This window comes from Rhinichthys klamathensis, unplaced genomic scaffold (genome assembly GCF_029890125.1).
Source record: "Rhinichthys klamathensis goyatoka isolate OS25496 unplaced genomic scaffold, OSU_Roscu_1.1 h1tg000719l_1, whole genome shotgun sequence".
Taxonomy (NCBI): Eukaryota; Metazoa; Chordata; class Actinopteri; order Cypriniformes; family Leuciscidae; genus Rhinichthys; species Rhinichthys klamathensis.
The window spans coordinates 3,888-20,627 of record NW_026607134.1 but is presented as its reverse complement, the minus strand read 5'-3'; the positions used below and the strand labels follow the sequence as shown (position 1 = coordinate 20,627).

At 38.7% G+C, this 16,740-nt stretch overlaps 1 protein-coding gene and 1 long non-coding RNA gene across 2 annotated transcripts in view; both read right to left on the bottom strand.

Moving 5' to 3' along the window:
• LOC130076958 (potassium voltage-gated channel subfamily H member 2-like) overlaps positions 1 to 14,861 on the bottom strand; it is a 135,784-nt gene extending 120,923 nt beyond the window's left edge. The window contains exon 1 of the mRNA XM_056242260.1: positions 14,459 to 14,861. Coding sequence (XP_056098235.1) covers positions 14,459 to 14,534 — 76 coding nt within the window. The 5' untranslated portion in view covers positions 14,535 to 14,861. The remainder of the gene's footprint in view (positions 1 to 14,458) is intronic.
• On the bottom strand, positions 2,844 to 3,650 carry LOC130076959 (uncharacterized). Its single transcript, XR_008805704.1, has 2 exons — positions 2,926 to 3,650; positions 2,844 to 2,883 (listed from the first exon to the last, which is right to left on the bottom strand). It is a non-coding gene; the product is annotated as an uncharacterized LOC130076959 (long non-coding RNA).
• Positions 14,862 to 16,740: the final 1,879 nt, after the last annotated feature.

The following is a 16,740-nucleotide window of genomic DNA, read 5'->3' as shown; positions in this document are numbered from 1 at the left end:
GATAGACAGACAGACAGACAGACAGATAGATAGAGTCACTAACAGACACACAGAAAGAAAGGAAGATTTGAATGGAGGAAAGTGAACTCATCTTCTTCTTTTATCTGTGAGGAAGGAACAAGCCGTGTCTCCTGAGAAAACAGAACAATGCATTTAGCAATGAGGAAGAGCTGAAAGAAAACGGCAAAGAAAACAGCAAAACCTCTTTGTGTGGCTTTAACAAGGCGAGAGTGAATGCAGTTAATTGTACGAGTGTGTTTTATACGAGTGTGTGTGCTCTTTCTCCTGCCAGCTTGTCTTGCAGATGTGAATAACACAAGAGACTGCTATCAGACACAACAAGCTCACAAAAAAACAGCCATATGTGCATATATGCACACTAGAGGTCGACCGATAGTGGATTTCACCGATACCGATAACTTGGTTTGGCCGTACTTGCCGATAACCGATTAATCAACCGATAGTTTTTAAAATGGATACTGGATAAAAAACAAAAATAACACATATAACTAATGCAAATAGCTTAATATTTGACATTAAGCATCTAGTAAACCAATTAATTACTTTATAATGATATCTAGTGCTGCCGCGATTAGTCGACTTAGTCGACGTAATCGACCATGCAAATTAGTCGACGGCAATTTTTTTAGTCGACGTGTCGTTTTACTATTGACCGCTATTTATTTTTGGTCTCCCGTCACAAACGGCTCACTGTAATTCACCTCCACACACCAGTCTGTGCGCCGTGTGCGCCCTGCTGGTTTATCTGCTATCATTTTCCTTCACGTTCCTGCCCGCCTTCACTGCTTTGATATGAAAAATTGCGGAGGCAGGTGACGGAGCAGGTGACGGAGGCAGGTGACGGAGCAGGTGACGGAGCAGGTGACGGAGGCAGGTGACGGAGCTTTCACAGTGGGCTCGTTTGCTGCGGTCCGAGTCTGAGCGCGAGCGCGATTGTTCCCGGCGCCCCCCGCAGCGTTGGTCTGGTTTCACACTCAATTCTATCGAACCCTGTTGAGTTTGCGTGCATCTTATGCCATCGCAAACGTGCACGGCGCATGATAGAAAACAGAACGCAGGTCAATATATTGTGTTTTTCAAACGGACTCTTTTGAGGAGACAGTGGATTTCCAAATGTGTTGCCCTGATTCCACGCGCAATGCGCGAATACACTGCAGGCTCAACTCTCGCGTATTAGGGGTGGAACGGTACATGTATTCGTATTGAACCGAAACGGTACGGGCGTCACGGTTCGGTGCACGAATTTGCACGCAGAATACACGGTACAAATAAAAAAAAAAACCTCTTAAATAGCGATAAATTTCGCTCTATTCGCTTTTGGTGTGACTGTTAACGCAGCAATGAACAGGCTGCGATCAAGATTGCAATGCAGGAGTGTGTGTGTCTGTGTGCGCGCGAGAGAGAGAGAGAGAGAGAGAGAGAGAGGCGCGATGAACAGTGTGTGTGTGTGTGCGAGAGAGAGAGAGGCGCGATCGAACAGTGTGTGTGTGTGTGCGCGCGCGTGCGAGAGAGAGAGAGGCGCGGGCGCGGGCGCGAATCACGCGATGAACAGTGTGTGTGTGTGTGTGTGTGCGCGCGCGTGCGAGAGAGAGAGAGAGGCGCGGGCGCGAATCGCGCGATGAACAGTGTGTGTGTGTGTGTGTGTGTGTGTGTGTGTGTGTGTGAGAGAGAGAGGCACGGGCGATCGAACAGTGGAAACGTAAAAACATACTCCGTCATTTTTTTCATACAGGACATCATTAAAACTGAAAATTGTTTACTTATATTTGTGTACACTGGCAATAAAACACAACATTGTGCTTTTGTCACACTCTAAACTCTTGTCAAACTGTAACCTACAACTGTTAACAAAAGTTTTTATGGTAGTATTATTTTATACGGAAATCAATTATTTATAATTCAGATGCGAATAAAGTTAGTTAAATAAAATGAAGGAAAACAAATATCTTGATCTGAAATAGCTAATTAATTTTAAATTCATTCAGGTACAATTACCAAACATATCTCAAGATCTTTTCGTCTTTTTAATAATTTAATTAATAAACTAATTATATAAAACTACTGTCAGTGCACTACAAATAAACTGGTTCTATGCCTTTATTAATAAAACTTATTTAAAAAAATACAAGGTTTAAGACATTTATAAAAATGCCTTCTGCATTTTTGCTTTGCTTTTCCCTCCATTGTACCGAAATCGTACCGAACCGTGATGTCTGAACCGAGGTATGAACCGAACCGTGACTTCTGTGTACCGTTCCACCCCTATCGCGTAGGTTACTTAACTTCCTGAACAAGCGCTCCCGAGTCCGTGTTGCTTTCACATTCACGCGAACCGCGGCACGGGCCCGCCATGCACGCAAGTGTAAACGCGAGCTACATAACTGCGTCACGTGCCTGCCTGCTTTCAGCAATATTATGAAGCTGCAGACTCGGAGCCTGCATCTACAGTCCCCCACCGAGAGTCCCGCATTCTCAGACCCCTCGTTTTTCGAACACAGCGCCTCCTGCTGTTCGAAAGATCGTATAACACCCCAAATAAATGATCCAATAAATATTTGCGTTCCCTGCTTAATGCATGTGCCAAAAAAAAAACTCATTGCGATGGAAGGGATACAATTGCAGATTGAACTCTCTTCTGAAAAATAGTATGTGATATTATATTGCTACAATGTTTTTTTTATATTTTTTTTATTCAAATTCCAATTTTTCTTTCAGTTCAATAATGTTCTAATTAACATGACCATGCTAACATTGCAAAATCTGTTTTTTGATATTTTGAATGCGAAGCAAAACAAATCAGAATAGACAAAACACCAATAATAAACAATTCTGTACTTTATTTAATGATCACCTAAACATCATCTTGCTGTAAAGAAAAAAGGAAGAAAAAACTGTGTTCGTGACTTTACTTTTCGTCTTCAATTGCATTAAAAAAAACTAATTTATAAGTCGCTTTGCATAATCATAAAATGATATGTTGCTGGGTTCGGCAGGGGCGACTCCATCGATGTATGGTGTACCCTGGAATAGCCTACAACAGTATAGGCCCGATAGCACATGTCTTATGATGTTTCAAAAAAAAAAAAAAAAAAAAAAAAAATATGTTTGCAAATGTTACCTTCATGTTGCACTGCTCTGTTGAAGTGTCCCTTGAGATGTTTTTGAAATTTGGACAACTTTGTGGGTTTGAAATATGAGGGGGCACAAAATGGGCAGTGAAAATAACTGCAGCATTTATGACATATCTACAAAAAGTCCAAGGTTAAAGGCTAACGTTAGCTATCAAAATATTTTCGGGGGGAAGAGGGTGAAAAACATACATTAACGGCTCAAATCCTGTTACAAACTATCTTTACAAATATTAAATGGACTATTCATATGTTGTATCGATGAGCTAAATTAGTTTTATTAAAAAATAAATCAAACGAGTAGGCTACTACGATTCGCTAAATAAAATTGAAGATAGCCTACTCACGTTTTGGCTTAAGTTCTTCACATGTTCTTCACATGTTTATCCGATACAATTTGATAGGAGGCGCTGTCTCGAAAAGCGAGGGGTCTGAGAATGCGGGACTCTGGGTGCAGGGGGACTGTAGATGCAGGTCTCCGAGTCTGCAGCTTCATACTACTCGCTTTCAGCGCAACTCATAGTGGGCTAGTCCAGACTCTTTCAATTCAATTCCAATTTATTTGTATAGCGCTCGGCTTTTCACAGAAAATGCATTGCATCTACTTTACTATTCAGAGTGATGTTATCAGTAATGCTTTTCAGAAATGTACATAAATTAATCATTATTAGCTTACTGTACATTTTTTAAGGCAGAACAAAGAGCTAATTTAAGTAATACATACAGGGCTCGAATTTCGGCGCGGGATTGCGGGTATTGCGCATAATTCTAATCATTCCCGCAGGTCTCTCATTTATAATGCGGGAAATTCCCGCAATCGTAATCCACACAGATAATAAAATCAAATCATTCTTTTAACAAATCTTCCAGACGTAATTTCACAAACAGCGTTGATCGTGAGTGCACTGTAAACCCTAATGCTCAAAATAATTAATTGGTTTGAGTAGGACAAACTTAAATTAAACAAATTAGTTCAGTCAAATTAACTTTTATGAGTATTTAGCACTTTCTTTTTCTTTCAAGTTCACTGAACTGATATATTTTAAGTAAACTGAACTGTTTCATTGGTTTGAGTTTTATGAAATTATTTATTTTAATTTAGACGAACTTAAGTTTAACTGAAACAGCTGGGATGTCTATTTCCCAGCATGCTTTGCCGATGGCACTCGAAAGGGAGAGTAAATGCTAAAATTAAGTGTAATATAATGTTTTTTTGTGTGTAAGATTAATGTTATATGTGAGATTTAGTAGTGATTCATGTTTTGTTATGCTAATTTAGAAGAATTTCTGTTAATGTTGGCTTTAGGATAGTTACCATCATGGTGACAAGTGGTGCGTGCAGATTGATTTGAGAGCAAATAATCCATTTATATTGCTGTGCTCATACAGCAAGTGTTTCTGTATAACATACTATTGCTAATATGTTAGCATTTACTATGTTAGCAGATTAGCTTTTTAAAGCTAACTAAGTTTATACTAATAAAAGTATTTTGAGTTCTGCCAACTTATTTGGGTTTACAATGTACTCCATAGATTTAAGTTATATTAGTACTATTAACTTTATTTACCCAAGTTATCTTAACAATAAGTTATTGAGTTACTTGAACACAAATCAAATATTTTTTTAAGCTTAAATTGTTTGAGTTAATAAACTTAAATGATTTAAGGCAATCGGTTTCCTCAAACGGTTTGAGTTGAACTAACTCATCAGGTTTTACAGTGTGTTTAGTGGTGCCGCGCGTCTATCTCTTCTCTCATAATGTGTTGTGCAAGGCAGGCATCAAGCGCTGCATGCGGCGATAATACACACTCGCGTTTTGGAGTCGGGACCATAGACTGTAAGGTCGGGACATGACAGAATATTCACTTGCACAATCGGGCCAGCAGTGCATCGTGACTGAAGTCTTTTTAAGTCCATTTTAAACATTCAAGTGATTTTAAACTAATCAGTGCTCGCGCGCTCTCTGAGAGATTATTTTCTATGCGCACATTCATAGAAAATCCGCCTCAAAAACAGCTGGCCAGTAACTATTTTTCGCGGATTTTATTGCTTTAACACGCAAAATTGTCAATTTCGGTCTTTGTGAGTAGGCTATACTCTAAATATAGTCGGTTTTGTCTTTAATAAGCATAAAACGCATGCCAGTATAATGAACACAGGATCCGTGCACTAGCTCTTAAAGTGACGGCAGCCATATGTGTCTGTCATTAATTTTGTTGTCAAAACAAAAGATAGCTTTAAGTTAAAGCAATCAGGATTAATAGCCTATGTATTTAATTTATTCAGGACTAAAATACTACCCAGTGTTATTTTCCATTTGATTACTTTATTCAGTTTCTGTATTGTTAGACCTATTCAAAACTTTTCTCTTTAATTATCTTTATTTGTATCTTTATTCTATTGTATTTATTTGTGCTACTTTTTTCAATTTAATTAAACAATTTAAATCAAGCTTCCTTGTGATGTGTAAATTCTTAACAACAATATTACCCCATTGTAAAAATGCATTGAGCGCAAACATTTAGGCAAGATAAATGTAATAATTTTGTTTGGAAAAAATGACCCCCCCTCCCCTTCTCCCCCTCAAACAAAAAAAATCCCCCCCTTGAGAATCATCTGAGGGGGGATTTCCCCCCCATTTTCCAAAACGAAATTCAGGCCCTGACATACATGTTTGTTATTAGAGGATTAGATTAGGACTCTGACTAATAAGGTATAGCCTAATGGAAATGCAGATACTTATGCTTAGATTGTTAATACATAATGTTTTTGAACAGGTGACATTTTATGTTTTGGCCCTTCAGTTGAGTTCAAAATAAAATGGACACAACGAAATAAACACTTGATTTTTTTTTAATTAGTCGTTTAGATTAGTCGACTAATCGAAAAATTAGTCGAAAGATTAGTCGTTAGAAAATTAATCGTTAGTGGCAGCACTAATGATATCCTCCTGGGACCCAAGAATAGACTTTTATCCACTGTAGTGGACATTATATTTTAGTGAATTTCTCTGACATCATACATGTCACATGACACAACCTGGGTGTCCTGTAAAGAGCACATTCAGGACTTTTCAGAGATACCAAATGTTTGGAGGTTTCACCATGAAAACAACTTCTGGTAACGCTTTAGATTACAGCCCGGAAAGTACTGGGTAATTAAAGCAATTTTACAGCGTAACCTTCGGTAATTATAGTGTACCTATAAAGTACTTACAATATAAGTATAAGGGAACAATGTTTTAAGTTTGGGGAATAAAGGGGTAACAACCAGGAGAATTAAAATGTATTAATATTGTGAGTATTATAGAACTAAGGGGTACTTATTCTACTATTATGATACAACAATCTTACATTTGTGATCAATTTAGCAAGAACATACACTGCGTACCTTTTTGTAATAATGGTGAACCAGTACATAGGCTTTATAAATAGATATAATAGATATGTACCCTGTAATTTTTAAAATGTAATCTTTTTAACAAAAGTGCACTGAAAACGAAAACTATTGCAACTTTTGCTTAAATATTGGGGATACTCTTGTTTCATGTAGCTTGTTACCCTCTTGTTCCATGTAGTTACAGGGTAAGTGTGACATTGCGGGCTGTAAATTAAAGTGGTGCTTGTTACCCTCTTGTTCCATGTAGTTACAGGGTAAGTACAATAAAAATACACAATCTTATATCACTGACTCGGAAACCTTTATTTATTATACAAGCACCACTTACCCTGTAAACACATGAAACAAAATATATTTCCCAGTATTTAAAAAAATTGCAATAGTCTTAGCTTTTCTTGCCTTGAAACATGTTAGCCCAAACTTAAACATCTGCACTTTTGCTATAAAAAATATAGCAATCTGCAAACCCTGTCATTTTTAAAAAGCCTATACAGTATGTAATGCCTTGGTACACAATTATTACAAAAAGGTACGCAGTGTATGTTCTCGCTAAATTGCTCCCAAATGTAAGATTGTTGTATCATATAGTAGAATAAGTACCCCTTAGTTCTATAATACTTACAGTATAAATATATTTTTAATTCTCCTGGTTGTTACCCCTTTATTCCCCAAACTTTACATATTGTTCCCTTACATGCAAGTACTTTATAGGTACACTATAATTACCGAAAGTTACCCTGTAAATTCCTCTTAATTACACAGTACTTTCCGGGCTGTAATCTAAAGCGTTACCCAACTTCTCCTTGGTCTTTAAAAATGTCTGACATTAATTTAGTGATCAAATGTAGCATTCTTATGGAAATATGATAATATAGTGTAATTATAATATAAATTGGACTACTTTTCAAATTGTATTTCATAAAACAACATCTCAGGAAAATGTTAAGGGGTTTAAAAAAAACAACTTTCTGTTACAGAACAGGGCATTGATTTCAAACGTGTCCACTGTAGAGGACATCAGGACTAAAATCATGTTTATCAGGCATTCTGGGAGACACAACAAGTGAATATGGAAATAAATTATACATCAATATTCCTATGAAAAGTTAGATATTATTATTAAAATGTTGCCAATTATTACTCCAATTATTACCCTTTATTCTTTCATTAAATGTTGCTCCCAGAACACATTAATGTGCAAATTAGATACAGTGTATAGATACATTGCATTGAATGGGAATATTAACTTATGGCCATTTTACCCACATATTGCAAAAAGTAAAATGGTGTATCAATTCATTCCATTATTTCTTTCATTGAGAATAATCTTTATACAAATTTTGGTTGAAAAAATCCTGAAACCCCAAAATGTATTGGTGATTGAAAAAAAAATCCCATTGTTTTTGCCAAGACATATAATTTCATGTCATTTTATTTTTTAAACAACTTAGTCCTGGCGTCCACTACAGAGGACATAGCATAACGTATGAATAAAATATTATTTTATATATATATGTTTTTTTACCATTTGTTTATTGTGCTCTAAACAGTGTGATGACATGGAAAAAAACTAAATTCAAAAAACTTTTTTTTTCTGGGTCTCAGGAGGATATGGCAACATTTCACTGTCGGTTATCAGCTACCGGTGCCGATCGACCTCTAATGCATACATATAGAAGAACTGAACTGAGCTGGACGATGACATCACTGTTTTCTCCAGAGCGGCCAGATATTTAAATGAACTAAATTAATAACTTTTTTACAACAAAAATGAACCATCACTGAACTTACTTAAAGGTGCTCTATGTAACTTTTCTACTAAAATGAATCCTTTTTTTATTGCCTGTGTGTGAAGGGGTTGCAATCACACATTACAATGATCCACTTGTCGAGTTTTGCTATTACCTCTGAAGGCCAGTATTCCTATTTCTATGTGAAGTCTCCGGGTCGGATTTACCGCGAAATCCACCGGATGTGACGTACATGCGCGCTCCCGAGCCTCTCTCCTATATACAGTCTATTGTAGACGGTCAGGGAGTTACGTCCGGTTAAAGGCGCACGTTTTTCGGCTTATATCTCAGTCAATCTTTGATCAATATTCCCAAGACTCTAATCGTTCGTAGTGCTGGACGGGGCCTTTCGAACGAGCCCACCCCCGAGGTCCAACTCGCCCGGCTCCCCGAGTTATAGCCGTTCGAAATCGGGGGTCCCAGCGAACGGCGATCCGGTAGGGGGCGTCCCCGAGGCCCGCCACTCTAGCGTTCGGGCAAGGGTTCCCCTGGGACCTCCTCCCCCGAATTTGAGCTCTCTGGGTCTTTGCGTTCCAGAGATACGAGCGATTTTCTTCTGAGATCGTGACGTCACCGGCGTCCGCAATTTTGCAGCGCGCCCGATGTTTTTCTGCTAATATCTCCGCGAAAACACCACCAAAAACTATGGAACTTATATGGTTCTTTTCAGCTCGACTAGATGGTCCCAACGAGCTCGGTGCACGCCAAATCCGTCAAGTATTCGCCGAGATATTTGCGTAATAGACGGTATTGTCTATGAGTTCGAGCACGAGCGCTCTTGTAAAATTTGGTTGCAATCTGAAACATCACCACTAGAGGCCGCTAAAAGTTACATAGAGCACCTTTAAGCTGGACTATGACGCTATTTTTTTCTAGAAACAATATTTGTTGCATTATTTTCCTGTTATTACTGTAAAGCTGGTTTGAAACAATCTGTATTGTATCTGTAACAATCTAGGCTATATAATGTAAATAAAGGTGACTTGACTTGACATATGCAAAACAGAAAGCATGTTAATGTGTAAAACAGCGAGTTAAGGGGTAAGGTATAAATCACCAAACTCTTTCTGAACTGCCTTGGCCTTGTCTGGGACACGTCCTGCTCTGTAATTGTACATTACAACATGTTCATTACAATCTGTATCGCTCTGATGTGTAAATAATGCACACTAATATCAGTGCAGGTACATCTACAGCAGTACAGCAACATCTTTACATCAAACTAATGATTGATGTAGAGGGCTTGTGCATTAGAGAACATGATCAACAGAGGCTGAAAGAGAGAATGAGAGAAGACAAGGAAGAACGAACAACTGTATTATGGTGAAATTTAATCACACCAACTCCTCTGACAGCATGCCGATAAGACTGTGATCTCACCCGCTCTCCATTACAGAGAGAGAGAGAGAGAGAGAGAGAGAGTGAGAGAGAGAGCAGAGAGAGAGAGAGAGAGAGAGAGAGAGAGAGAGAGAGAGAGTGAGAGAGTGAGAGAGAGAGAGAGAGAGAGAGAGAGAGAGAGAGAGAGAGAGAGTGAGAGAGAGAGTGAGAGAGAGAGAGAGAGAGAGAGAGAGAGAGAGAGAGAGAGAGAGTGAGAGAGAGAGAGCGAGAGAGCGAGAGAGAGAGAGAGAGAGAGAGAGAGACGTAGCAACCACTCTGCATCCCAGAATACTGGCAGAAGTAGACCATGACAACTCAGCAGCGATGTGACAGAAGCAGGCGATGGAAAAACACAACTTTATATAGAAAACTATAAATACTCCACCCTAACGCTGAGCAAAGTTCAGTGCGGTGGAGAAATGTGCATCTCAAACTCTCCTCTGATGCGTCTCTCTCAACAGATTACATATCTCTGGTAATAACATTACAATGAGATGAGAAAGAAGAACAGAAAACCTGTTCATGAAAAGTTTGGTGTATAGAATGGGTCTGGATGGATTGGATGATGGATGGATGGATGGATGGATGGATGGATGGATGGAGGGAGGGATGGATGGATGGATGGATGGATGGATGGATGGATGGATGGATGGATGAAGGGTCTGGTTGGATGGATGGATGGATGGATGGATGGATGGATGGATGGATGGATGGATGGATGGATGGATGGATGGATGGATGGATGGATGGATGGATGGATGAAGGGTCTGTTTGGATGGATGGATGGAGGGTCTGGATGGATGGATGGATGGATGGATGGATGGATGGATGGATGGAGGGTCTGGTTGGATGGATGGATGGAGGGTCTGGATGGATGGATGGACGGATGGATGGATGGATGGATGGATGGATGGATGGATGGATGGATGGATGGAGGGTCTGGTTGGATGGATGGATGGATGGATGGATGGATGGATGGATGGATAGATGGATGGATGGATGGAGGGTCTGGATGGATGGATGATGGATGGAGGGTCTGGAAAAATCTGAGGTATATTTTTACAGAATATAAAAAATTCTGCCGAAAGCTACAGAACAGAGAAGCAAATGATCACTGCAATTCACAGAAACATATGGATCCAGGCAGAGAAAGCTGGATTTACAGTTATTATTTTATGTCAATATGCTGAATTTAGGGGTAAAATCATAACCTATATATTGTATTGTTATATATTTTATTGACAACTCATAAATTAAATATTTACCATCGTATATTCTTCATAATTGGATGTTTTTCAATAAACACTGACAAAAAACTATAAAAGTTTTAGGGCTGGACGATATGTAAGCAATAAGGTACGAGAGGCTGTGCTGTATCGTGAATAAGTAACGGCTGGAGGGCGTTGTTAGGCACGACGCGAAGCGGAGTGCCTGCAACCCCTTCAGCCGTTACTTATTCACGATACAGCACTTGCCTCGAGTACCTTATTGCTTTTATAAAACGGTTGCCACACAATAAAAATATTAAAGCCGAAAAATATGTATCTATGCAACTTTCATGAAGTAAAATCACTAAAAGCCTGCCTTCCGCTGGAAAAAATAGTCCCGGAACGTGAACAGCAACAGAAGTTACATATATTATTTCGCCAATAGATGGCGGCAAAGACTGTCTTTATGAGTGAGTGAGTGAGTGAGTCTGTAGAGAAGGCTTTTGAAAGGACTCGAACTTGTGATCACGGAGAAGACAGACGCAACTGACAGATGACTAACGTTATGCACGGAAAACCCCATGACTGTTAAAAGGACAAAATATGCAGCGGACATTCAAACGCATTTTTTTATTATGAATATAGGACTGACCTGAAGGAAAATGCTACGTCTACTGTAAATGCAGGTACACTCGCTTACTCGATCTCTCACAATGCTCTGCTCTAGCTTTAAATGAAAAATATCAATGAGATGAAACATCTGTTTAAGTTGCTAAGAGTGGTTGCTAGGGGTGTTGTGTAGTGATACATAGAACCGTTGGGTGAAGCGGTCATAGCCGTGTTTTATCGTGAATAAAGCACAGCTATTGACCAATCAGAATCAAGGATTGGAACTAACCGTTTTATAAGATGATATATAGGCTAAAACATTGATATGAGTGATCACATGGATTTAGACCTATATTGTATTTATATAAAGCGTTCACAGGCAAATTTGCTTTATGTTTTTCCCCGGCGTGGAAATCAGGCTCATATAAATGTCAGGAAACACGATTTCTGCCGCATGTGGATATCCACGATCACTGGATCTCTGGTCAGTTATAAGGAACACTATATCGAGTCCAAGCTTTAGTTTAAACTGATAATCCTTTGTTTTACTGGCGTTTTCTCAGTTTCCTCTATTAAACCCAGTCACTCCGCAGCTCTTCTGCCACTCGGTCCGGCTGAGGGAGTGTGTTCCCGTGGGAAAGTGACGTCAATGCATATCCTCTATTCAAGTCAAGTCACCTTTATTTAAAAAGTGGCATATCAGCTGTGGGACGCATGCATGGGCGTTTTATTTTTGGGTTATTGTTTTGTTGCAGCTTATGTTCTCATCTGACATCTCATATAATCCACTGAACACTGGAGAGAAAACACTTGTTCAGTTTTTAATATTCGGTTGAGGAATCACAACGAGAAGCACACGGTGTTCTTGTGAAACATCAAGGCTAGGAAAACAGATCCAAGCCATCTGGAGAAAAACACTGAAGGAGAAACACTGGCAACTTATGGTCAGTGCAATGACAACGCACACTGAAAAACACTCACTCGCACTCTTCAAAACCGCCACAGCACTTCTCAAACGCTTGCGATGGGTTTTGATAGAGAAGGTAATGTATTATTTAAAGAGCCCGAGGGAGAGACGCGGCGTCTTGAGAGAGGAAGGGTAGTGGTAAGGTTAAGATGGAAAGTGACTTTATTTATGTCATAATTCAGAAGCCATTTCTAATGCTTTGGGTAATCAACTAATTCCTCATTAAATATGCAACTGCAAGACAATTAGTATATGAGTAATAGTATGAAGATCTGATATTTGGCCATTCTTATTGAAATTGTAGGGTGATGTAATTGTTTATTAATAACGCATCAATCATGTATGTGTTAAAGTCCCCCTATAGTCAATCGTTTTATCCCTAAAAAATCCCCAAAATGACATATTTAAATGTTTTTTTCCGTGAAAAAATGTCTTCATGCCTTAAAATAGCTTGAATGTAACTCGACACCCTTGCCTCATTTATTATATGGGTTCTATGAATATGTAAATGAGCCCCGCTTCCACTCACTCACAGCAGCTCAGAGATCACACACGTTGATCTGATTGGTTACAAGGTTGTTTGTGACATCAGAAATACCAAAATACTCAGCAATGGTGTTGACATGAATTTGCACATGGTTTGTAAATTAAAAACACCACATAGACACATAAACAACATTAAAAGCTTGATTTACCCCTCAGGGGGACTTGAACACCTATACAATATTAATAATTCAGAAGTAAAATATGGACTGACATATTATACCCCACTATTATTCACACGGACATCTAACTGAAGACAGTATTCATTATCAAAACAGTCTAAATGTCTGAGGGAATCAATGGAAGACGATCAGCTGATGCACTGAAGAAACCTTTGGATTTCCATATCCCATTATTCCTCACTGGGGCCAAAACATCAATGCAATCTTGCAAAATTCACTTTTTTTTTTCAGCATTACTCATTGATGTCACCTTTACTATTTCCCAACACAAACACATCACAAGCTGCTGCAGAAAACAAAACAATTCCCGTCTGAGACAGCTGGAAATGAAGACTGATTGGCTCTTTGAAAGCCAGTAAGATTTTTGAAGATGATTGAGTAAGAAGATCCACATCTGAGGCTTGAATCTTCATGTCAGATCAGCGGATGCATCATGAAAACAATTTAAAGGCAATTTAAAGTTTTAGGACTCAAAATCACATGCAAGGTTAAACCCTTAAACACAAAACAGTTTAATGCATTTATCTGATCAGACCTAAAGCAACATGTCTGCATGTGACTCACGAATGAATTCCGGATAGTCACTAATAACTAAAAAGCTGTAATATCATCTAAAAGAAATCATAAAGATGATTGACTGTATAACTGTGACTATATGAACAGAACCACTACATGTTAAAATAAAGGATGATGAACAGCCTAGCTCTCCAGTTTACAACATATGAAATTATGATGTTAGTAATTAATTATCATATGTACCTCTGACTTCTCAGAGACAGTGTCTTTATTGGATAATGCACAATAATTACAATGTTAACATCAAAAACATTGAAAGCTGCTCAAAATATCTCGTTTAAAGTATTATTATGTCAGTGTTGTTATTTGATACCGTAATTTACACCTGTTTCATTAGCAACCCTTATGTTTGATATATAACATTTGGTACTACATGTCTTCCATATTCATTCATTTTAAAACCTCGGTTCTCCGAGGTTTTTGCTAGAATATAAAAATGTGAATTGTCACATTTAGGTGCAATTTTCTATCTGATCTCACAGTTAAAACTGTTTTAATTGGAGTAATCGAATGTATTCAAGTAGATTCAGTCATCATAGTATTTCTGACAGGAATAAAAAGTTACCTCAAAAACATGGTATGTCCAAAAAACATAGTATTATGTGAGTTAAAAAAAAAACAATACAAGTAAAATACTGAAAATAAACACGAACTTACTTTGACTCTCGAATTTCCTGATGATCGTGTCGAGGAAAGTGTTTTGCGGCGCGACGTGCCCTCGTCGTACCGGCATCCTCGCGCGCTCAGTCCAGCGAGTGTCACGAGCTCAAGCTGACCTTCCCGCCACGCTCTGCGTGCCCTGGGCACGCGCGGGTCCACACGGCGACGCGCGAGCTTCCCGCGCTCTGGGGAACTTCATCAGCACGAGCGAGCCCTCAGGAAGAACAACACGCTATATACTTATCCAAGAGACAACAGTTTCCAATTTCCGAAGATTGTTTACGTCGCGTAATCCCTTAAAAAAATGATGAAAGTATCGCTAGACTAATTTACTCCGTGACATGTTGGACGCTGAACTCTGTGTGACTGGAACGCGCTCGCGAGGTACCCTAATTTCACCATAGTCACGTCCTCGGATGTCCCTTTGTCCAATTAAAGTGCTCCTCTGGGTTTTCATACGTCAAAAACCAAATGTAAGAAGAAAGGAGATTTCTTCTTCTTTCTTAGAAGAAAAGAGATGCGATTCATTTGACGCGTGTCGCTCTCGCGCGCGCTCCTCCCGTTTCGATGGTGACCAACGACAACAACGAGCTCGTGATGCCAGCGTCTGTTTAACTACAATACAAACACAACTAAACTTAAATAATGACTTATTACTAGTATAGAACATATATTGCTGTGTGTTTCTGTTTAGTTCATTCCGGTGTCATTTGTCTCCTTTCGCAGGTGTCGAACCCTTGATGTCGTCATCTCCCGGGCTCTTGTGGAAAAGCAACAGAAATCACGGGCTTCAACTGAACGGTAAATTGGGATACTTCACGATTATCCCGACGAGGATCCCGAACGATCACCGAAGGCTCCATGCGAGATCCTATAACTCACCTGACAGTTGCGCGCGCGCGAGAGAGCTTTCAACGCGCTTTGTTTTCCACCTTCGGCGGCGTCGCGCTGTCAGACTGTACATGATACGTCATCGTCGGTGCACGCGTCGCGGGCGTGGGGTTTCCCTGCGCCGTCACGCGCGTGCAGACAAAAGACACTTCACTCCTCGTGGTCTAAAACACCAATAGTATGCATATAAGCGGAGGTTTTCAGTGCAATAACAACGATTTTGCAACTTCTTGCTTATTAGCCTAAAAAGCTAAATAAGAGGAGTGAAAACCCTTGTGAAATCAGGGCTTTTGTCCATATTTATCAAGACTGTCTTTGAAGCATCTCTGCCTCCTCCTCCCCATCAATCCCTTTCATGCACTAGCCGTGACACACTTTCACAAGGTGGGAACGGAATAAAATAAATGCATGTGTGCTGTGGTGCATCTTTGTCTTCAATAAACTGCCACACTAGTAAATAAGCCCACTATTACCAAAAAGGTTAGTTTAATTGTGCATTAAAGTCAGTAAAAATCACAAAAATGTTGCATTTTCTCAATCATTTTGAATTGCATAATCATGAAGAAAACAGTTTAAACTCATAATCATAAAATGAATGCAATAAGAAAAATTTTCAGTGGTTAAGACCATAAATTTAACAAAGGCTATAGATGCAATTATGCACATTTAGAAATAAATATATTTGATGTAATATATAAAATAATCAAACCACAGTGCATTTAAGGAAAAAAATCTGTCTACTTTAGTAAAATCGTCTGTTATTCTTAATTGCTTTTTTATAATACAATGATTTGCTACAAAACATTTATCAAAGAAATCAGTTGGAAATAATAATAATTAATTATTTATAATCAACATGAGCTAGATTCATTAACATACAAAATATTAAAGACTGAAAAAAGTAATAAATCCAAACATAATTTAAAGGCTGTACAAATTGTAGATCACGTAGAGCTTTAGGAAATATTAAATAGAGAAGATTCAGTCATATAATGACAAGCTACATAAAGAAGACCGGACGAAGCGTTTCTCTCCACTCATCAGCGTCTCGACGGGTCTCCGCCTGCGCAAAGAGGAAGAGGAGATGATTTTACAGCTTTTGGAAATATTTTATCATGCATTCTTGATTCATACCTTTCTGAAAGTTCACTGTAATGAGCAAGAAAATATCATTAAATATGCATTTGGTCTCAGACACGCTGCAAAAAGCAATGTTCTTCCTTCATTTCGGTATTATTGTCCAGTAAACATGATGCATTTATTTGAGATGCACAATATAAGATCATTAATAACTTCTAACTTTCCTTTAGTTTACTTTCTGATGGCAGATTTCTTGTTTTTATGCACAAACTCACTTGATTTTTATACACTTTCAGAAATGAATGTCA